This window comes from Etheostoma spectabile, chromosome 10 (assembly GCF_008692095.1).
Source record: "Etheostoma spectabile isolate EspeVRDwgs_2016 chromosome 10, UIUC_Espe_1.0, whole genome shotgun sequence".
In the NCBI taxonomy this organism is placed as follows: Eukaryota; Metazoa; Chordata; class Actinopteri; order Perciformes; family Percidae; genus Etheostoma; species Etheostoma spectabile.
The window spans coordinates 18,910,575-18,932,708 of record NC_045742.1 but is presented as its reverse complement, the minus strand read 5'-3'; the positions used below and the strand labels follow the sequence as shown (position 1 = coordinate 18,932,708).

Below are 22,134 nucleotides of genomic sequence, written 5' to 3'. Positions count from 1 at the left end.
TAAAAAAATAATCTTTAAAAAAAAACAAGCTTTTTACTGCCATCCTATGGATTAATGCAGCTACTGCACCTGCATCACTGCACAGTATGGACACAAGACACACTTCTGTTGTCTATTCACGTTTATTGAGAATGTACTTGATACTGCAAAAGATGCGTAACCAGTCAGTGAAAAAAGAAATTACTTAGATTATATATACATACAAGAAATGCCAGCAATAGCTTTTTTATTCATCTTCAGTGCTGAATAAATTACTGGTGAGAACGATGGGAGGGTAAAGCAATTCTCATTATCATTTGTAACATTACCTATCACCCACTTCATACGGCAGAGAAAGAACATGACAAAAATGGGACTACTCATTAATAAAAAACAGCTCTACCAGTATACGCTTAGGAGTGACAAATTAAATTACAATGGCAAATAAATAGAAATCAATTGGGGGATTTGTTACATCAAAACATGCCAGAGATGAGAACAACTTGTTGAGTGAGACAAAGAAACACACTGGCTTAGGACAGGACACAGCAAGGTAGGGCAGTGGACTGATACAGTCAGTTAAGGTCCACCTCTCCTGGAGAGTCAGGAAGTAGAGGCTGCCACTGCACACCATGAGAAACGTCATAGTGACAGTCAGGCCCTGGCCAAGGTTACAGGGTCAGGAGTTCAGTCTCTTTTGCTGCTGCTGCTAATGCTGCTGCTGCTGCTGCTGCTGCTTCTGCTGCCGCCTCTGCTGCTTTTGCTTTTACTGGTGCTCTTGCTGAGGCAGGAGAAGAAGGGATGATGGAGGGCCTGCTCGAGACTGAGGCGCTTAGCTGGGTCATACTCCATCATCTTCTCTATCAGGTCAAACAGCTGGTGGTGGTCTTCGCCCTTAGACAGCATGTAATTCTGATGGGAAAGAGGCAATTGTAAAATATGTCACCATTAATCCAGTGCTCTTCATTAAGTGTAGTTCTACATTACATGTGTGAACTATATGAAGAATGTACAAGGTGGACAAAAAAAAAACCCTGCAGAAAATGTTAGTTTGTAGTAAAGACTGATGTTGCTGTGATTTCTTTACAATACAACGTGGATGCATGAAGCAAAAAAGGAATCCTGTACTTATTGTGAAGGTGTGGGCTATGTACAGTGTTGTAACTGAACAAAACATGTGGCTTTTGGAGGTACTGATGGCTAATGTGCTTGCTAAAATGTAAAGATCAGAGTTTTGGAGTTGTTGGAAAGTGTATTTTTTAAAATCACGTTTCATAAATACAGATGCATTATTATTATGAGTTATATTGCTCTTACCTTTAACGGTTTGCAATGTTTCTTAACATATCTCCCGGAAGAGCTTTGCACATCCCAGTCAAGCTTGCAACGGTGAACATACCTCCGTTTCCTGTACAACATACAACAAATACATTTATCAAAAAATGTAAAATGACTTAACATCAACTCTGAGTGTGGTCTGGTGACCTAATAAATAGTGTTAAATAAGCCAGTTTGTGGACCACATACTTGGTTTTCTGCAGGAGGTCTGCAGGGATGGGACCCAGGACTCTCTCCATCATTGCAAGGTGCTCTTTACTGTCATGAGTCTAAAGGAGAATAACAACAACACATCTTGCCAAATGCCATGATAAAAGTCCCATTATTAATAATTTTATCATGTTCTCTACTGCTACTTACCTGGAAGAGAGTAGATCCAAGGTAGAACTCAATGAGTATGCAGCCTATACTCCAGACATCACAGGAATGGTCCCAGCCCAGATCTGAAAGAGACAATGTAAACTAAATAACAAGTCACTACTAAAGGATCAGCCTAAAGCTTCCGTGCAGTGCTTTAAAACAGCCACATACCTAAAATGACTTCAGGAGCACGGTAGTGACGCGTCGACACCACGGAGGTGTGATGCTCATGTTCATATGTGGCGTTACCGAAGTCCACAATTTTCACATCTGGGTTCTTTAATGTTCGTTCATCCCGTTTCTAAAGGACAAGGAAACAATCACTCAAAGTTGCCGAAAAACAAAAAGTTTTGAATTTTGGCCAATACTTCAGCAGGTATGATTTTTGTGATTACATTTTTATAGTGTGTTCCATTTGTACTTGGAAGTCAAATTTCCTAGTTTGGAACTCTGACAACCTACAAGTGCCCCAACCTCAAAATCCAATATGGATGCCCCGTGCCTCAACAGTTTACAGTTTAGTAGTTTAGTAACATACAGTTATTAGAATTTCTGTCTTATTTTGTCATCCTAAATCATCCGTCCAACTTTTGTGGACATGTTAGGCTGTTTGTATACACAAAAAAACAACAGCGTAATGCATTGTTATCAACTGGTATTGCAAACAATGGCTGACCGGAATAGCGCTAACACAATGAAAAACCCAACTTGTATTTATTGCATCAAACTCTGGTGTGATGTCATTCCCAGCTTGGGCTTCCGAATTCCGAGATAAAATGGAACTCACCATTAGGGTACCTACCATTTCAGGGTTGTACTCCATATCATAGTCTGAACTAACGAAGAGTATATTCTCAGGCTTCAGATCTGTGTGAGTCAGCTTGTTGTTATGCAGAACTGAAAGACAAGACCACATATTTTTTAATCAAACTGTTTTGTTTTTTTCCACAACTGTGTGTGTATGAATGTCAATTACTTACATCTCACAGCCCGGATGATCTGGTACGCCATGTGCCTGATGTGTTCTATGGGGAAAGGCTGGAAATTGTTTTCCTTGAGGAAATCATAGGTGCTGAGGCCAAGCAGCTCAAAGGCAATACAAATGTGGCCATGGTAGTCAAACCAGTCCAGTATGTGTACACACGAGCTAAAGAGGAGCAGAGGTATAATAGATGCAAATTAAGTTTTTTTGTGTGGCAAATTCAGAAAATATTTATACATTTTTGTGATATGAATTTACTATGGATCGACTTACTGTCTCTTATCAGAGTCGAGGGACTTCAACTGCTCAAGCACCTCTACCTCAGACATAGCTGCTTCACGGTAGCGGCCTATGTTTTTAATTATCTTCAGAGCCACTCGAGCTCCATCACTGGAAGCACACAATATAAATTACTTTTAATATGCAATGTTGGAGAAAGAAAAACCAAGAAAAGATTAAAAAACATTTAGCTGTAAGGAATATTTTCTTACTTAGAATGATCAATGCATTCAACGACCTTCCCAAAGGCACCCTCTCCTAGAGTACACACAATCTCATCTACAGAAAATAGAGAGTATAAGTTAGAAACACAGCACTGACAATGTAAAACACTGCCCTTTGGCTGGTGCACTGCCTGATGTTTCATTGCTCGGTTTAGCTCCACTACTATAAACAGGCTTCTGAACACTGGACTATAACTCAATGCTTAATATGTTACACTGACAAGCAGTATTTAACCAAGAAAATTAAGTCTATTGGCCCTAAATCAATGTTTGGAAATAAAAACCAGACAAGTGAGTGAGAGAGACAAAGTGTGAACAATAGAAAAAAAAAAAGGTATATATTCTATACATCTCGCTCTCAGCATGTCTCCACTGTGATAGATGAGGTGACCCTCTTCATCATCCTCAAAACTCCTGGATCTTTTCCTGCTCCTGCGCTGTTGGCTCCTCCTCTGTACCGGAACCGCCGCAATCCGCCATCACATCAATAACCCATCAGTCAGCCAGCACCAGGCCACCACAATGCGACATCGTCATTCATTCAACCAGGCCAAGGGGGGAGGTGTAGGGGTGGATAGATTCGGCCCGTTCAGTAACACCGCCAGGCGAATGGACGGAGCAGCAAATTCAAATTCAGCCCCGTCAGAGAAATTGGGCGCCAGCCACCACATAGTGTGTGTTACAGAAGAAAAACATGGCAACAAGATTTTCAGATGAGATACTTTCTCAGAGTAGTACAGAAAAAACTGAACTTGATTAATTACAGTCTATCTACTTGTAGTTCTTTGTAACTCTTCCGAAACAACTTGATTCTTTACTATCACGTTCCTCAACTACCCACTAAGATTTCAGCACAAATACTGGGTCCACTTTTCTCTAACAAATCAATAAACACTCACAAACCCTTACTTCCTGAGCCCCTACTTGTCATTATTGGAAATCATGCTTAATAGTGAAGAGTTGGTCACAGAGATACAAAGAAACAAAGAGACAGGTGTTAAGCATTGGCTAATCACCAGTGCTGACCCATTCGATTTGGTGGCAAAGACAAGAGAGGGGGTATAGAGAGGAGAAGGGGGTTCCCGTACCGAGGAGGACCTGTGGCGAGAATGGCTACGTCTGTGTCTTCTGTCTCTGTGCCTGCTTCGCCAGCGGCTGCTTCGCCTGCTGCGCCCACTCCGACCACTGCGCCCGGATGACTTGCTGTAGTGGTGCCAGTCACGGTCTCTGTCCTTGCAGGTGCCCTCACGGCTGTCCTCCTCACAGGCCATGCCCAAACGGTGGTCCTTGGTGGTTCGTTCCCGAGAGTCCAGCCTCTGGTTTAAACTGCGGGTTTCCAAGAAGTGCCTGCAGTCAAACAAAAAAAACAAAAACACAAATCAAAAACAAGCACTAGCGTATGTCGGGTCAACAACAGCCCAGTTCTTCGTCTGTGATGACTCTCTCAAATGAAGACTGCAAATGATGGCACTAATGGTCCGCCTGTTGCCTGACACTCTACCCCCTGAGCCTTTTATGTAACATTTGTAATTAGCAACATACTGATTTACAGCCACTAAACATCTTGTTTGATGAAAAGCCGTTTCAGAAAGTTTTTTATTAGCAGTTTATCACTTTTCAAATAGTATTTTTAGGGGTATGCAAATTTCAACCTGTAATGTCACATTCGGGCAATTTTAACATTTGTACAGCTATCACATTGACAACTCAAAGCATGCCTTCCATAAAATGTGGGCACCCTGACAGAGAGCCATATTGGCAGAGTTAATGTGTGAGGCATTGAAAGTTGCTCAAAGCTTTTCGGCACAACCTGATAGTGCGTAATACGATCTGTGATTTCACATCTGCCGATCTCAGTACGCCAGAAGTGAACACCTATGTGGTGCCACTTCAGCCAATATGAAATGCAGAGAACTAAAGAATCTCATGAGGAATCTTTTTCTTACTTTCATAAAAATTCATATAACCTTTCAACAGTTCCTTATACATGTTTTGCTGTTTAACATCCATGTTTGTTCATTAAGGTTTAGTTTGTGTAAAATCTTTCCAATCACTTCTGGCTCACCCACCCAGCAGGCCATGTTAGCTCCTAAGCATCTGAAACAGACCAAGAAAACCCTAGGGCCCTAGTACCCTGGTGGTGTCAGTTGTCTTCCAGGAGGAAGTCTGCCTCTCTACAGAATTAAAATTAGAGTAGATCTGGAAACATCTAACGTAACCCTATAGGCCACCTTACATGTCCACAAAAAGCCAGAATTGCACAACATATTAACATTGCACATAACTTCAACAGATGACGCTGAAATTGCAAATCAACTTGTCATTTAGGAGCAAAGGATTCCTTTTAAAAAGTACATCTGACATGCCTTTACAAAAAAACAACAACACTGCAAATAGTACCTACTATGTATGATTGTGCTCTACAATGTACATGCACTCTTTGATATATAGAGCACATGAATTGTTAACAAATCTGAAGCTGTATTACTCTAACTGGAAGTTCATCTCAAAACATGGCAGCACAAGCCACTAAAATTCTGAAAGCTAGCAATAATATAAATTGACTTATATTAATAATAATGGAACCATACTTACTAATGGTTCACAGGACTTACTATCTAAACTGATCTGCAATTTAACCATTGTAATTGCTCCCATGTTCAGTTAGGTATTACAGTTTTTACATAATCTGCATCCGATCAGTGTCCACATATTGGCCAATTCAGCTTAAGCTGAGTTCCATCTCTAACTTTCGAAGGAAACAAGTGGAAGATATCTAGATATTTATTCAAAATTGGCCAACGTTTCCTAAATGTTATGAGATAGTTGAACAGCTTTCCTACAAAAAAATACATTTATTTCATACAACACAGGTGAAATTGAGAGCATATCCAACACTTAACTGTAGTTCTCCTTTACACAATCTAGTTGAAACATTGTTTACTTCAGGTAAAATGTTGCCTTAACAAAACAAAACAAAAAGGTCTTAGAATTTCAGTAGGTGCTTTACACAAGATATTTACCCCTCATAGGTCTTGTGTTGATGGTAAGTTTTTCTGGACTTATTTTCTCTTTCGCTGCTGTGAGAATCATGTTTCTTTCGTTTACGACACTCCATTCTCTCTTCCCAGCTGTACTCATCGAGCCAGACACCTGGGGAGCGCATTCGCTTCGAGTGGCGCATCTGAAAGACACAGAAAACAAATCAAAAAGGAATTCCGCTGAATCCTAAAAGAAATTAAATCCTGATTTATCAACCATTGCAATGTTTTGGTAGCCATAGACTCAGTTGTAGCATTACAAGTGGAATTGTTCTGAAGACGCCTCTCCCCCCCAATGGGGGGCAAAAATATATATATTTTTAATTATTATCATAATCATCATTATTATTATTACTATTATTATCATCATCTGACTGCCTCACCAGCTCAAATTCCTGTGAGCTGGAATGAGCTAGAAACATGAAACTTGGGGGAATAACTAGAAATGGTGTGCATGTGCTTCTATAGAAATATGATGCTATAAGTGATATAGCGTAAATCGGGCGTAAATGTTTGTCCAATCAACACAAAATTCCAGGAAACCTCACACATACACTGCAAATCTCATTCAAATTGACCACTAGGGGGCGCTTTAAATACACAAAATCAAGATTTGAGTATGCAATCGCAAGACAAATCAGTTATATGCATTTTAAACAAAGTGCACTATTTGAGAAGTCGCTACTTAAAAGGTTTGAACCTGCGAATCGCCGCTTGCGGCTATATTTTTTGTGATCATTTTCTTTCTTCCCATATTTAAGAAATAAACGGTGACAAACAATACAGTGAGACGACGAACGCGTGGGCCAACAACAAAAAAAAACAACGAAATCATTAAAACAGGAGTTAAAAAACGGGAGGGAGAAAGACAACACGCAGAAACAGACACGCAAATGACCCAACATTATGTATTACATGTAACCCTAACCCATGTAGCTCCATTTATTTTTTAAAAGTCATAAATCAATCTATTTAGCATATAAAATCGAAAGTGAAAATCATCGTGGTTTGCAGCCATTTTATACCGTCCAAGGTTGCAGCTTTCAAACCAAATCAAAACCTTACATAAAAAAATTGCGTAACGTTCTCTGATAATAAAAATGCGCAATGCAATACACGCAGGCGTTTACGTAAACGTTACAGAAAACTATATGAAACGTTATCTTACCAAACGTTAATCAAATGCACGAGAGCGCGAAACGCGAGCAAGTTGTAACTCAACGTCAAAAGAACGTTATTGTCGACGTTTCAACGACATTATGCATTCAAACGCAATGTTTATCCATTGTTTCATAGACGGATTGTAAATTGCAATTCAAACTGTGGTAACTACCGTGACGTGCGTTAGGTCTATGATTGTTTGTAACCAGTCAACTAGCTGGAGGTGAATGAAGCAGAGAAAGTCGTTGATGTTTATCTCGATTTGAGGCCCATTAAACGTTGAGCACATTAACCTACATTAACGCTACGTTAGCCACCCATATCATTAGCGTTACTTCAATCCACCTCACTTACTACATTAACATGACGACATTGTAGTGGGACTACAAACTTCAAGATATTGACTGCTAAAGTAATAGAAAGTTTTGCCCCAATTTGCCGACATACAGTTCCCGAGGAATTGATTATTGTACCTAGCTTCAGCTAATTAGCCGGATAAGCATCTGCCATGTTGGCGAGACGTCGAATTTCGGAAAAGCTAACGTTAGCTAGCTAGCTAACAGTGGGGAAATACTCTAACGCTAAACACTATGTAACAGAATAAAGTGGCAATTGGCTATGGTCCGTGAGTGTCTCTTACCTGTTTTCTACAATTAAGGGATTCAAATGGGATTTTTTATGTTCACCAAAAAATATGAACAAAGAAACTGCAAAATGCCTCTGACTGGTCGTCTTCAAAGATGGCGATCCCTCTCGTCGACTCTAGAAGCAGATGACGCAACGCACAATAACAACGCCCACTCATTTCAAACATGGGATTTTACTGTCCTGAGTTAATCCTTTCAGGTGCAATCAAGCACTAGTTCAAAATCAGAATCACATAAAGGATTTGACCCCCAAACTTTGATCTTTTCCTTCAAGCCAGTAGGTTTTGTTGGCCTTACTTAACCTAACGAGCTTCCTGACAGAAAAGGATGAACGCTAAATTCGCCCATATGCAATCTGATTTGTATTACTCTCAATGTAGGCTACGCACAGAAATACCAATAACAGCTAAAAACACAGAAAAAAAACAAAGCTGAACAAAGTAAAAATTAGACTATTGTGTGTGGGCTACAAGGAAACTTGTAGAAAGTAAGACAGTAGCGCATTGGTGCAGAGTGCAAAGGGTTGTGAAAAATAGAAGCTCCTCAATCTTGGGTTTTAATGTTACTGACCAAAAAATAATAAAACATTTTGTTTTACAAATAAATAAATACACAGGCTATCCTAAAGGTATCTATTGGTTGGCAGCAGAATGGACCCAATTAGAGGGAAATTACTTTTACTAATCCCTACATTATTTGTGTGACACAAGCTCACCTGTAAAAGCATATACTTTCCATTCCCTCTTCTCTTCTTGTTAAATAAAATCTATATTAGGTTACTCATTTCTTTATTGCTATTTCAAAATGATTTTTTACTTTTTCAGTGATTATTTAGATGATCTCTGCACACTAAGAGTAGAACTATGCTGCTGCTGCTAAAAATAATATTATTGTGTGTTCCGGCAAAATGTATACAACTGGAATATTAAGAAAGGCTTCTGACTTTAAATTGGAGAAGAAAAATCTGAGGCATATGAAACAGATCATTATTGCATGATGTCAATTGCATCAAATTCATCGTTTTTGGTTTTGTGTATTTTTTCAGTCATGCCTTGAATTTGAAGTTTTCTTTTAAATGATAGTGTTCTGTGTGTTATCCGCTATACACAGACATCCAGACAGATTTTTGCATTTTAATACTTCTAAATGAAGAATCTACTGTTTTGGACAATTGTTAACCCTCTGGGAGTTGTAAACGCCTGGAAGGCTAAACTCAGGGTTGTAAAACCCATACACTGTGCGCTTTGAATTGTGGGGAAACATGTCTGCGCCCTGTCTCCATCCCGAGGACCACCTTACCAATGTGATAATTGAGTTATTCAAATTGTAAACAAGATCCTCTAACGACAGAGCAGCGGACGGTTTCTGAAGATGGCGGAGAAGACCCTGAAGGACGGCGTCTCTGGAAATGGGCTCTCAAGAGCTGTGATTGCTGAAATGCTGGCGAAGAATTTCGAGAGACTGCCTGACATTGATCAGAAAATCTTTATCTATGGACCCATGTATCTGGGGGGAAATGGTGGCCTCGCAGGATTGATAGCCAACAGCTTTTATCGCAGAGCTCTGAATATCACACAGGCGCCCATCGCTTCCGGCCTGCCGATGGCCGTGCTGCCCTTCCTCACAACATTTGCCCTGTACAACGCAGCAGTGTCGGGGCCCCTCCTGTCCGGTGACCTCAACTGTCCCACCTGTGCCCTGTTGCGAGGTGCACTTGTCGGTGTGGTCGGTGGTGGGGTGTACCCCATCCTCCTGGCCTTACCTGTGAATGTTGGGCTTGCAACCAGGTACAGCACAGCACCGATGCCAGAGAAGGGCAACCAACTCCGGTACTGGGCGGACCTCTCCAGACCGATCCTGAGGAGAATGAGGGCTGTTCTGGTGCTTCAGGCTTTCTTCGGCACCTACCTGAGCTCCAGGCACTTTGAAACGTACACCAAACTTGCTAAGATAACATTTGACCCAGCTGGAGAGGAACTCAAAGACTAAAATGTATTCACCCTTGAAATAAACATGTTTTCATTGATAAGTTGTGTTGGATGCTTCACCACATTCACCATATCATGTGGAAATATGCCTGAGAATTCCCCCCACAAATAAAATGAGGCGTGATTGACCTTTCTAAAATTTCTATTGCAAGATTAACTTTAAATTATTTGCATAAATTCCCAGTTTTTTTGGCACATGGTTAGAAAATCAGTTTCATGTGTTAAACTGTTACCAACACTTTACATCATCCCAATGTTCTTTAAAATTTGAAAAATAATCGGCAACAATTTAGATAATCTGTTAATTGTTAAAGTCATAATGACAAACATAGTTCCAGTTTCTCAAATGTGCAGATGTATTCTGTTTTATAACCGTTTTAATTCAATATCTTTTGATTTTGGACTGTTGGTCGATCAAAACAAGCTATTTAAAAGATAAATTGTGATGTGCATCTTCCGCTATTTTGCAACATGTTTCAGACAAATCGATTATCTGATCAATAATACATGCAGTACCTGTCCAAAGTTTGGACACGGTTTCCCACTCAGTGAATGAGAAAGTGTGTCCAAACCTTTGACTGGTACTGATATTGTAAAGAAAGCCCTTTGAAGGTTCAAAATGGGGCTGCAATTGACTGTTGATTGCCTAATTAATTCTTAAAGTCTTTTGTCACTCAGCTTTGACTTATCTTGCAATGTATGGATTTCATGCACTTTTGTTCCTCATCAAACATTTAGAAAATGTCTACATGCAAATGACAAAGTGTTTTTTTAATCAATAAAATGTCAGGGCTCATTCATTATATTAAAAAGCCAGATTGTGTGGCTTCAATGCAATTCTGTTTCAATGTTTTGTCTAAATCATGAAACTTGAACGGGCAAAAAAATGGAAATCAATCAAACCAAGCACGGTCAAAAACAAAATGGTTTACTTTTATTAAAGGAGTTTAAGGAACCAGTCACAAATGTTGCCGTGATGTTGGAACCAAAATTGTGTCTGCTTGGCCTCAGTAACCATGAAAAGCATTCAATGAACTCCACTCCTTGGATGATGCAGCAATGTATGTAGGGAAAAAAAAAAATTCAAAGATGGACTTGGCAGTGCGATGACACCCTCAAAAAGAGCAGGACTGATGTAATGTATTGTGATTGTCAGTGAAAACACATGGCACAAATGGCAGGCAATGTTTTATTAAAACAGGTGTTCACCTTGAAGGGCAGGTTCGACTTCACATCTCTGGCTCTCTATAGTCTTAACTTATCTGGCGAACCTGTTACAGGGAAAGCGAGTTTATTGATGACAAATGAGGAAGCAGAATTAAAGTCAGTTTGTTAGTGAGAGGGAAAGGTGCTTCTAAAGAGAAAACACTGACATCAATCAATTATAGCAAACGTATTAAGACTGATTTTAAAAAGCTTATAATTACATAGTTCCCCATAACCCTCCTCTACTTCCGCCACCCACCATTTAAAAAAATGGCTCCCGAATCACAACAAAACTGCCAAAAACAAAGTTCTGTGACAATCCCACAAAACGATAAACAACACATTTTAAGTCAGAGGAACCTGAATTGTCATAACAACCAGTGAATCGTATGGCACAAAATTCCCTCTTTACTTCATAAGACTATGATCTAATTAACCATTGTCCTTTGTAGTAATCTTTACAAGGTGGGTACACTTAATGCCCCTTTAAAAACACCTGTCAGAGCATGCTATTGGACTTCATATTCAGGAAAGGAAAGTTACAATAAAAACTATACATCTGTCAGCACAGAATCTCCATAAATATATCAGACAACTGAACGTCAGTCAGAAACAACTTCCTGAAGAGCAGAAAGAAGAGGGGTAAATGTCACCTGTACACAATCAATGTGGCCTATCTCCCATTGTGACTGTTAAGCTATCTTGTAGTTGTCTCGCATTACTGGCACAATACATTTAAAAGTAGAAAACACTATTTAAACAGTTCATACTTCCCCGCCCAAAATAAGATACAATAAATTAAAATACAAGAAGGGATGACCAATAAACAGGCTTCTTCAGTCATTCTCATGCAAAACAAGATAGGGACAATCTGAACAGACATGAACGCATGAACATCTGGATCACAAGCACACTCGCACACATTAAAGTACATGTAGGGCTATCCAGCGCCCTTCACATTATTGTAATTTTCTTACAGTACATTACAAGTAAAGAAAAAAAAAAAAAAGCCAAATTAAATATATTTGAATGAGGCTTTTGGAGCAAAGGGGAAGAGAAAGAAAGAGAGAGAAAGAGAGAGAGAGAGAAAAGGGGAACAAATACCAAAACAACAATCAGTAGGAATTTCATTTTATAAAGTGGTTTTGCTTGTAACTGTACTCTCTATAGTAGTAAACATATCTTCACAGAGTAAACACACAAGGAGGGAAGGAAGGAGGAAAGGCCGTATCCCTCTCCAACATACTGTACCTCATCACTGATAGGCATTTTGCTCCAATTTCCATAGCTTAAGTTTTTCAATTCACTTTTTTTTGTGATTTGTTCTTTTTCCTTTTCTAACCACTCTTCTTGATGAATCCTGTTCATCCTGTGTTTCTCCCCTCCGCCCCACCATTTCTTCATAGAAAAACACCTAAGTACCAGCTAGGTTCCTTCACAGTTCATTTTAGTGCAATGAGAACACACGCTCCCCTGCTGGTGGGAGGGTCAGCTGCCGTCAGTGCCTCATGTCTTTCCCAGAACGTTAGACCTGATGGGAGAAAAGGTTAATGAAGGACGGTGTGTCAAGACAATAGCATCTCTCATTTGAAGTGTGTTATTATTCTTACCTGAGTGCTTTCCATCTGTCCTTCTCTACCTGGTTCTCTGGGCTCTCACTCTCATAGGATGCAAGGTAAAGTCCTGGGGAAGAATGAGAACAAACACAGTTGGGAAATAAGTCAAGAAAACTATCACAAAATATGGTGGAAATACTTGGACCAACATGTGCAGAGAAGTTTAATCAGGTTCCCACCGTCCTCGCTGAAGATGGGAGCAGTGTGGAGGTAGTGTAGGATGGCCCGATCCTCCTCAAATGGACACTCCACCTGTTTCCATGTCATGAACTCCCCGACCTGCCGTGCCAACTCCACAAATTTCTAAGAAATAAAAATTGCACTGAGCAAATGTTTTTAGGGTGGCTGAAATCAGGAGGCAGCGTCAGGAGAAACGTTGACTGTCTCACCTCAAAGTTGACGTGGCCGTTGGGCAGCCTATTGGCACATCCTTCATTCAGGAAGTAAATGTCTTTGATCAGCAGACTGAAGAAGGGAATAACAATCTGAAGAGAGAAAACAGATGAAATAAATAATAAAATCACATTTCATCTACTGTTAGTTGCTGGTTTGACTGTTTCACTTTTACTGTGCTTAAAGGGATGTTTTATTGTAAAGTGTCTTTGAGTACTATGAAAAGCGCTATAGAAAAAAATGTATTATTATGAATTATAAGATGAAGGAAATATTGATGTGAAGATGAAAATACATGATTGAATCGATGCCAGCATGCTTTCAGAGTGAGGTCAGCGGTGAGCCCTACCCGTTCTCTGTTGCTGTTGGCAGTCCGAGAGCGATGTGCGGCCCCCCTCAGAGCTGTCCTGTAGTTGTAAAAGTTTCCTGTAGGATCCATCTGATGCTGTCAGAGCAAACGGCAACAAGCAACCCACTGTCAAGCTCAAGGTATTACTAGAACTATCAGTCAGTGAATGGTTGCATTGGGTTTACCTCAAGAATGAAAAACTTGGCTGTCTTGGCTTTACTCCAAGTCTTCTTCAGACGTGACACAGGACTCATGTTCATACCAGCTACGGGAGCAAATGAATTTCAACTATCAATACCAAGTCGTGCAGAAAAATTCTCAGTGATAATACTCTCAGAAATCGCAAAAATTACACCCACAGATGATGGCCATAAGGGAGTTGAAGTTTCCAATGTTGAAACACTCCCTTGCAACATCGATGAAGAACTCGATCACCTGGGCCCTTTGCTTCTTCTTCGCTGGCTGCAAAAAAAATAAGGGTTTCTGTTTTATATATTCACTTAATTTTTCTAGTGAATGTTATCTCTTTTAGAGCTAGTATCAGTATGACAGTATCACTAACTAACCATTAGGGGGCAGTGGCGCTCTGTAACACCGTATTAACGGTCTATGGTAACAACTAGTCTCGATCTGCTGTCCCTCTATTGGTTTATAAGAATGAAATACTGTATTCAAATATCAAGTTATTAAAGAAATTATCATTTTAAACATGTAAAAATACAGTATTTTCAGAAATAAATCTCCACTCAACAAGAATATAAATATATAAAAATAGGGAACATCTTCTACGTATCTACGCTGGTTTATTTTCATTTCTATGTCATGATTAAAATGCTTTCCATGAGTGGTTGTCCTAGTTTGCGAACAATGTTCCTTTTTCATACTCTTCTCTTGGCATAATGAGTATATTTTGTGTGACGTTTCTTTGCTCCTAGAGTCTAATGTCAGAATATATGAGTACTGGGTGTATCAACATTGGCCACTCACCATGCAGATCTCAGTAGCCACCAGGTAACACAGTCTGTTGAACCACCTGACATAAGCCTCCAGGTTGGAGGTTTTCTTCTTCTGGTCACTGAAGCATGGCTGCAGATGACACACAAACATGCACACAAGAGCAAGTCAGTATAAGAAGCGCTACCGTAGGGAATTTCGCTGATCCTAATTAGCTTTCTAATCTACAGGATGACCCCCCTGTGTGAGCGTTAATGACAAAGACAACGAGCGGAACGCAATCAATGGAGAACACAAGAAAAAACCCATAGGGGAAGGACAGACGGAGAGAAGAAGTGTAAAAAGGGCGACAGAATATGGAGAAAAACCCCAGCGAACAAGGGAGAGTGAAAGTAGCAACAATTAAACAATTAAAGATAGGAAAAATGAAATAATTGAGTGTGCTTGTTACAGTTTGTGGTATTACATTGCTGTGCTGTATGTGACCTCAGTGGCCTGCTGACATGTACAGTCAATGGCCCCTTAAAAGATAATTCAGATCAGACATTAGACATGAACAAAACAATATACAAGGCATTTTATGTCAGATTTGTTTTTTTTACTGTGACAGCTGTTCTCAAATTATCCCTAAAAAAAAAGTGTGTGTATGGGTGTGTGTGTGTGTGTGTGTGTGTGTGTGTGTGTGTGTGTGTGTGTCCTCAAGGAAAAATGTGGTCCTGGAGACACCTGTGGCGGGAACTACAAAAGAGGCAGTTTTGAGTACTTTGTCAGGTGTTTATGTCTGTGGTCAGGTATTGTCATCGCGGTTGCGTTACAACTATGCAAGATGAAGTGACAAAAGTATACCGGTGTAGTTGAGAACGAGATAAAGGCCAAATCGAAAAATGTGTGTGGTCCAAGCAAGGGCACTGGAAGTAGGGACTGACTGACAGGAACAGCATGGTGATTTCTAAAGGCTCAAAATAAAAAGTTTACCTGGGTTCCATCTAGTGGGTCTTTCTGAACAAAGGCTTGGACAAACTCCTCTGGCCCAATATGTCTCAAATGCTCCTGGAAAACACACACAGGCACAGATGGGGGCAGAACCATTAATAATTCTTTCATTTCAGTAATGGAAGGCAATCAATAAGAGGAAGTAATGACTCATTGACGTGACTCATTGGAATCCTGTTTCCTCAAGTGACACTTAAGAAAATATTCACTTCTATTAAAGCACACTGTGCAGTCACATGCATGGCGAAAAAAAATGACTCATTAGACTAGACGCATGACCCCCACCACACACACACACCACACACACACACACACAACACACACACACACCCACACACACACCACACACCACACACACACACCACAGCACAGCACAGCACAGCACAGCACAGCACAACACGGCCATCTTAATTCTTTTGAATCAGAATTTTCATGTTGCTAAACCTACAACAGAAATATTTCTGTATGTGCGCACTGTATATGCCTGTCTGTCTTACTGTCTGTCTGTCTCCTTCTCTCTCCTTTTGTGTGTGTCTGTGCGTTCCAGAGTCTGTCAGGTCACATATATCCACAGCAGTTTTATCCCCTTTGTTTGAAGCCCCAGGCACATCACTGACTTCTGGGGTGATGTCACCGCTCAGACAAGGGTACAAGCTTACACAGGCACACACATACACACACACCCCCCCCCCCTCAGATACACGTGCCCACATCAAGACACACATGAATAGACTGAAGGCACCATGCATGCAATGTGAGGGACACTGCAGAGATTCTTTGTTCATGTATGTTGCATTGCATTATTCCCTTTGTTCTTTTTATTATACTGGGTGGAGACCAGTTAGTGCTGACAAGTAATAGTCAAGGTTATACACTACAGTAAGCTTCAAGTACTACAAGATCACAGAGTGATTCTGTCAGTTTTGGTTTGCTATTATAACTCCCACCTTCTTTCCTTTGTTCTTTAAGAATCATTTTTTATCCCCCTCATTTCTCTTTCCACCTACTCCGTCCCCTCGTTTGATGCGTTTCTTGACTTCCATGTCCTTAACTGGACTATGTCCAGTTAATGCTTCACCATCCTTAGTTCCTTCTCTCCACCGATCAAACATCCTTTCCACATCATACATCCTTGTTATCATCCCTATCCCCTGACCTTTATCTAACCCACACTTCCCTCCCCCTCTCCTCACCAGCTCGACGTGGGTGAGCTGCTGTGCCAGTGTGTATGGGTCATTGCAGATGGAGAGCATGTCCTTCTGGATGGGCGGAGGCTTGGTTTTGAAGGCCACCAGCTTGTCGGAAATGGAGGAGGCGTTGAGGGATACCTCTCCTCTCCTCTCTTCCCCCTGGCTAATCAGGGCCAGTCGCTGGCTGAGCTTCTGTAACACCTGGTTCAGGGTTTTCCAGTAGGCCTGAGGAGAGGGGAGGAGAGGAGAGGAGAGGAGAGGAGAGGAGAGGAGAGGGGAGGAGAGGGGAGGGGAGGAGAGGAGAGGAGAGGAGCTGTCAACAAATTTAATGAATAATTTATGAATGCTTCATAGATAAGTAATAGGCATAAATCAAAATAACTCCTGGGTTGCCAGGTTGTGAGCACATGTGTAAAACATGCTTCCGTTTTATTTTAGAACAAATACATTTACAATAAGTTATTAGGCATACGGTTATTAATAGTCATTAATAAGTCTCAGTAGTACAACTAATGTCATCCTTCATGTCAGTGTAGAGTAGAGGGTGACAGCAATTTTTCGGGACTCCCGTGGGAATCACGTGACCAGCGGTACAAAAGTCAATCTCACTGTTGGTAACATGATAGGTTCGGATAGAGCATTGAAATCACCGGGGCGGGCGGGAAGTCTTGACTGTTTATAACAGCTGTATACAGTTGAATGTTTAAGTTTAATAGTTATCTTTGTTTAGTTTTATGTCTGTGTCTCTGTATCATCCTGTAAAGCTGTTGTGTTTATCATCCGATTACTGATTTGTAAAGAATGAATACATTTCTGGCAATCTATGAATTCTTTCTATGTGTAAATTGGTATTTCATGTATCACTGTGGGACTGGCTAATCTCCAACACATTAAGATTTAAAAGCATCTTTATTCTTAGCACAACAATGACACAGTTTAACATTATTTAGTGACCACTAAATAATGTTAAAACGCTTCACTGTTGACTCAAAATGTGTGTGAGGTTCTGTGCTGTGTGCGTTGTGTTCAGGAATGTGTGTTTCTGTGCCCCTCCCTCCAGATGAATGGTCAGCGAGGCCGTTAGGTCAGTCTGTCTCACAAATGACCCAGAGCCACAGCTCCCACACGTATGCACACCCTCCCCCCCCCATAGTGTAGACAGCAAGCTGTACTGTAAAAAGCAGCACATTCATCATCACCTGCCCTTCCCCTCTTTCTGTCCTCTCTACACCTCCCTCCATTATTCCTGCTCTACTCTGACTCCATCACCCTCCTCCTCCTGCCCCTGCATCCCATCCACCCATTTTCTCCATCCATCTCCCTCTCTCTATTTTCCCCTCGAGGCTGCAGATAGAGCCACTCCTCTAACATCCTTCCTTCCTCTCCCCTAGCCTGCAATGTAAGATTGCGTAACACAGCGCTGTGGCTACTCACCCAACGCTGACACTCTGACTCCTTCCATCACCCTGCTACAGTGGTAGTGATGATAATTGAATTTCTTTCCCCGAAGAACATTTCTCACTGCAGCTACGGTACAGCTTATGAAGGCTATAATGGCAACAACTACACTATGGATCAAAAGCAGGAGTCTTACAGCACATCAAAAATGATTACCCTGAAGAAACTGATAACTTCATGTGTAGCATTTTGTTATTTTATTCATTATAAAGTAGATCAAGCATCATTTCAGAAAAGAATTCCTGTCTTTAGTGAAGATGACTGGACTGGTATCATATAACTGCAGTTCCATGTCATTAGTGTACCTCATCACACGGAGCTATCCTGTGGACGATGTCTTTAAAGTGTCCGACCATCTTCTCGTCCCGGAAGTCAGACGGGAATGTCTCTGTCCACTCGGTCAGCAGCTCCAGGATCTTGGGACCAAACTTGCGCACTTTTGCCTGTTGTTGAAAAAGTAAAAGAGGTTTAGTGATGTGTGAGTCCCTCAGCAAAAGAAAACCCAAACATCAAGTCAGCAATTTGGGAAAAACAAAGTGGTGGTGGTGGTTGCTTACATGCAGAACACAAGTATGTCTGAATGCTTGTGCTGTGCTTGCTTGTGTTTCTGTTAATTACCTCTCGCAAGCTCATAAAGGAGTAGATGTATTTGTGTGTGGTGCAGTGCTGACCGTATCGAGTGGGCTCTGATCCAGCTGCTGCTGTTTGATGCACAGCTCACACACCCTGGAAAGGAGCTCCGGAGGAGGTATGAACAGACGAGCGCTCAGCAAGAAGGTAAACACATAGGCTTTCTGTCAAAGAACAGAAAGAGACATTAGCTAAAACACTGCCGCTACATCAATAAAGAACACTGCAGATTTCTGTAATTAAAGGAAGAGTAGCACTTTAAACAGAGTCATGGGGGTAATAATGTAATTAGCAGTACTGTCAGTACCATTATAAACTGAAATGGACTTTCTGATGGAGTGAATGAGTTTCCAATAAACAGGGGATTGTAGTACATTTCTGCTTACCTCGGGGTAGTAATCAGCAGTGGGCACCAGGTTATGGATCAGGGTGTCAAGGGAGGCGGAGGTGATCGGGGGCCCATCGGCCAGGCAAGCACCAGGCCCAGGGCCCTCCTGTGGGGCATCCTCTTCCTCCTCCCGCTCAGCACAGGCCAGATGGGGGCTGAAGCCACTGGGGGTGGTGAACATGGTGCCTGAGCACACAGTCTGGGGCATTCCTGTCTAAAACACAAATAGACAGACAGAAAAATACTGTCAGCAGGATGTAGACAAAATAAGGAAGAGTGATTGGGTTTTATGAAATGGAAACTAAAGTGCATTATTGGTACAGTAGTAGTGCAATTTAGTATGAGGAAATGAAATTAAGGCTGTAATCTGTCTTTCCTTCACACTCTCACTGCAATGGATCTGCTAAGCCTCCTAGTGTCTCATCGTGTTTACCCTCATGGTGCCCATTAACACATCTCATTCCATCCAACTGATGACCCGCTGCCCTTATCAGGGACTACAGAATACAGCCCAACAGCTTCCCCCGTCTCCCACATTGACAAGACAGAGGAGAGAACGTAAATGTGGGTCATTTAGTTGCCGTGGAGACTGTTGCAGCCTAAAAGCAGTTGCGTGGCCTCCATCTCTGCCCTGCATGTCTTTCCCCTTAAGAAAGCTTTGGGTTACACGTTTTAAAAATGCAACATGTTTTTTCCCCTCAATGGATCAACAACGCAGCCGTAGTGGAAAGAAGCACTTATCGCACTGAACGCTAGAGTAGAGATACTATGGACACAGAGAGCATTATGATCCTCAGGGTGCAATTATCATCATCACTCATTATCACCTTAATGTCATCTGCATGCAACAGATTATATTATCAATATTTGTATCATTATTATAGAGACCCCTCCTTTGTTAACAAGTTTAAGCTAGAAGAAAAATTGGCTGTTTAACTAAATGACATTCTGTAAATTAGCAAATAATTCAATGTTGTACTTCCAGCACGGTTTTGTTTCCTTGTGTTCAAATTCATTTGAATAAAATTAGACACTGCTGTGCTCCCACTCCCACTGACCGAACCTGGTGACTACGTATACATGAGTCACTCATCATCAATGAAGACGACTGCAGTCTCTGGGTGCCTTTAGGCAAGTTCAGGGACACAAAGCCCCTCCCTGCAGGAGCCACGAAAAGAGCAGCTAACCCACAGACCTTGACCAACATGCAGGAAGTTATTTTAGATGTAAACAAGCCCTATTCTTCCTGCTCTTTGTAGTTCAGACAACAGCTTGGGCTAATACTAACAAGAATAGTATTAAAGCAGAGAGGTGGACAAATAACCCTCTCCCCCATGATATTGTCAGATAAGGCAGAGCTTTACTAAAACTACCGCAATAAACTGTAACAGTAGCAGTTCAAAGAAAAACTGATTTGGAAACATCAGCCATCATTCTAAATCACTGGAGGACACCTAGAAGTAGTCCAGGTTTGCTGCAATCAATTCATCCTCTGGTGACCTTCAAGTGTCGTCCCCCCCCCCCCCCCCCTCCTTATCAGCCACCTCAATAAAATGGGGTCCCTGGGTGAAAGGTCAAGCGCATACTGGTGTGCAGAAGCGCAGCTCATGTCTCAAGTTCCCCGTGTGAGGAGTTCAGCTTTCCTTTGTTCTCCCCTTAAACACCACAGCACTTATTCATGCACTTGTACACACACAGACACAAATGCTCACAGACAGGCACACTAAACGCTGGGGGATGGGGAGTCTTTCTGTGGGGCGGTTTTACAGCCTTCCTTCCTACTTCATATCTCTTATAATACATGTATATGTTGTGGTTAAAGAGGGCCGACATCTTCTGGTGTCCTCCTCAGAGTTATAATAATGGCTCCTCCTCCTCAAGCCTGTGAGGAAACAGTACCTTAAGTGAGCAGATGACACTCAGGACATCTGATGGAACTTTTTCTGAATATATTATCTGAATATTTAAGTTATATAAATACACATATATACTTAATAGGGAAAACTTACACAGCAGAGAAAAATAACCTATAGTATATCTGTGTGTCTCTCACTGCCCTGAAGTCTTTTTTGCAGGATGAGACATGACCACGGAATCTCAGTTGAAATATATTACTACCACATTTTAAAATGCTGGTCTACAATGTACTTATTCCAACATTTGAGCTGTTTTTCTCCAATAAACATGATTATCACTGTCAAGATTATGTTCCAAAAGGAGAAAGCCAGGGGTGTCCTTCCAGCGACCTCCTCTAGATTGGATTACAACGTGCAGCCAAAGAGTAGACATGGCTTGATACACAGAGAAATGGACAAAACCAGCAAGCCTCTGTAACAACACAGATGCAGTAGGAAAGCATTACAATGACTGGAAGGAACTTCCTCCAAGGAATGACAGAAGGACAAAGTCTCAGCTCTAGGAGTGTGTGTGTGACAAATTCCAGGAGTTTATTTGTGAGTCATCTCACTCACTCTTTCATTCACACACACACACACACGTTTGTTTTTATGTATGTATGTATGGGAGTGACAGATTTATTCTACGTGCCGACACTGTCAATGATTTCCTCTATCGTGTGTGATAATCTTCACTCTCCTTTTTTCTTCCAATTGCTTCCCCCTTGGCTCTCCTCTCCAGCATTTCTCCGGCTGATTCATGATTTCATCACAGCTCTGTGTCTCCATCACTTGATTCCTCCCAGTCTGCAGCATGTGAGCAGAGGTCAATTGGGTAATTCCTCTACAGATGTGTACATGTCATAATAGAGCAATCATCAGTGTCTGTGTATGACACACCTTGTTTGCACTGTGCCACTAAAACTGATGTGAGAGATTTTTAGAGTTAGGTTTACATTTAATAAGTGTCAGCGTTTGTAGTAGTAAAGCCTTTGACTGTTTCACAAAGAGGAGGGGAACCGCATTGGTGTATCTTTAAGTGCTCATCATATCAAGTTGTGGT

At 41.2% G+C, this 22,134-nt stretch overlaps 3 protein-coding genes across 6 annotated transcripts in view; 1 reads left to right on the top strand and 2 right to left on the bottom strand.

Annotated features, from left to right (window-relative positions):
- Positions 1-106: 106 nt before the first annotated feature.
- clk4a (CDC-like kinase 4a) lies at positions 107-8,173 on the bottom strand. 4 transcript variants are annotated; one of them, XM_032528776.1, is made up of 14 exons: positions 8,005-8,173; positions 6,186-6,346; positions 4,251-4,509; positions 3,512-3,614; positions 3,151-3,217; positions 2,933-3,049; positions 2,658-2,824; positions 2,480-2,574; positions 1,849-1,978; positions 1,678-1,760; positions 1,507-1,586; positions 1,297-1,387; positions 730-891; positions 107-690 (listed from the first exon to the last, which is right to left on the bottom strand). In XM_032528776.1, exons 2-14 carry the CDS (start codon positions 6,344-6,346, stop codon positions 667-669), a joined length of 1,539 nt encoding a protein of 512 aa, XP_032384667.1. In that variant the 5' UTR covers positions 8,005-8,173; the 3' UTR covers positions 107-666. The 4 variants fall into 4 exon arrangements, with proteins under 4 accessions (XP_032384667.1, XP_032384668.1, XP_032384666.1 ...); XM_032528777.1 differs by having other exon boundaries at positions 751-891; XM_032528775.1 differs by having other exon boundaries at positions 107-891.
- Positions 8,174-9,235: 1,062 nt separating this feature from the next.
- On the top strand, positions 9,236-10,040 carry tmem126a (transmembrane protein 126A). Its single transcript, XM_032528807.1, has one exon. It carries the CDS (start codon positions 9,383-9,385, stop codon positions 9,998-10,000), a length of 618 nt encoding a protein of 205 aa, XP_032384698.1. The 5' UTR covers positions 9,236-9,382; the 3' UTR covers positions 10,001-10,040.
- Positions 10,041-11,174: 1,134 nt separating this feature from the next.
- LOC116697414 (ras-GEF domain-containing family member 1C) overlaps positions 11,175-22,134 on the bottom strand; it is a 20,434-nt gene continuing 9,474 nt past the window's right edge. Inside the window, exons 2-14 of the mRNA XM_032528781.1 lie at positions 19,175-19,390; positions 18,830-18,952; positions 18,464-18,601; positions 16,704-16,925; positions 15,493-15,567; positions 14,551-14,649; positions 13,923-14,025; positions 13,749-13,828; positions 13,564-13,659; positions 13,211-13,306; positions 13,001-13,124; positions 12,816-12,888; positions 11,175-12,736 (exon numbers count right to left, since the gene is read on the bottom strand). Of these exons, the coding sequence (XP_032384672.1) occupies positions 12,712-12,736; positions 12,816-12,888; positions 13,001-13,124; positions 13,211-13,306; positions 13,564-13,659; positions 13,749-13,828; positions 13,923-14,025; positions 14,551-14,649; positions 15,493-15,567; positions 16,704-16,925; positions 18,464-18,601; positions 18,830-18,952; positions 19,175-19,384 (1,464 nt within the window). The 5' untranslated portion in view covers positions 19,385-19,390 and the 3' untranslated portion in view covers positions 11,175-12,711. The remainder of the gene's footprint in view (positions 12,737-12,815; positions 12,889-13,000; positions 13,125-13,210; positions 13,307-13,563; positions 13,660-13,748; positions 13,829-13,922; positions 14,026-14,550; positions 14,650-15,492; positions 15,568-16,703; positions 16,926-18,463; positions 18,602-18,829; positions 18,953-19,174; positions 19,391-22,134) is intronic.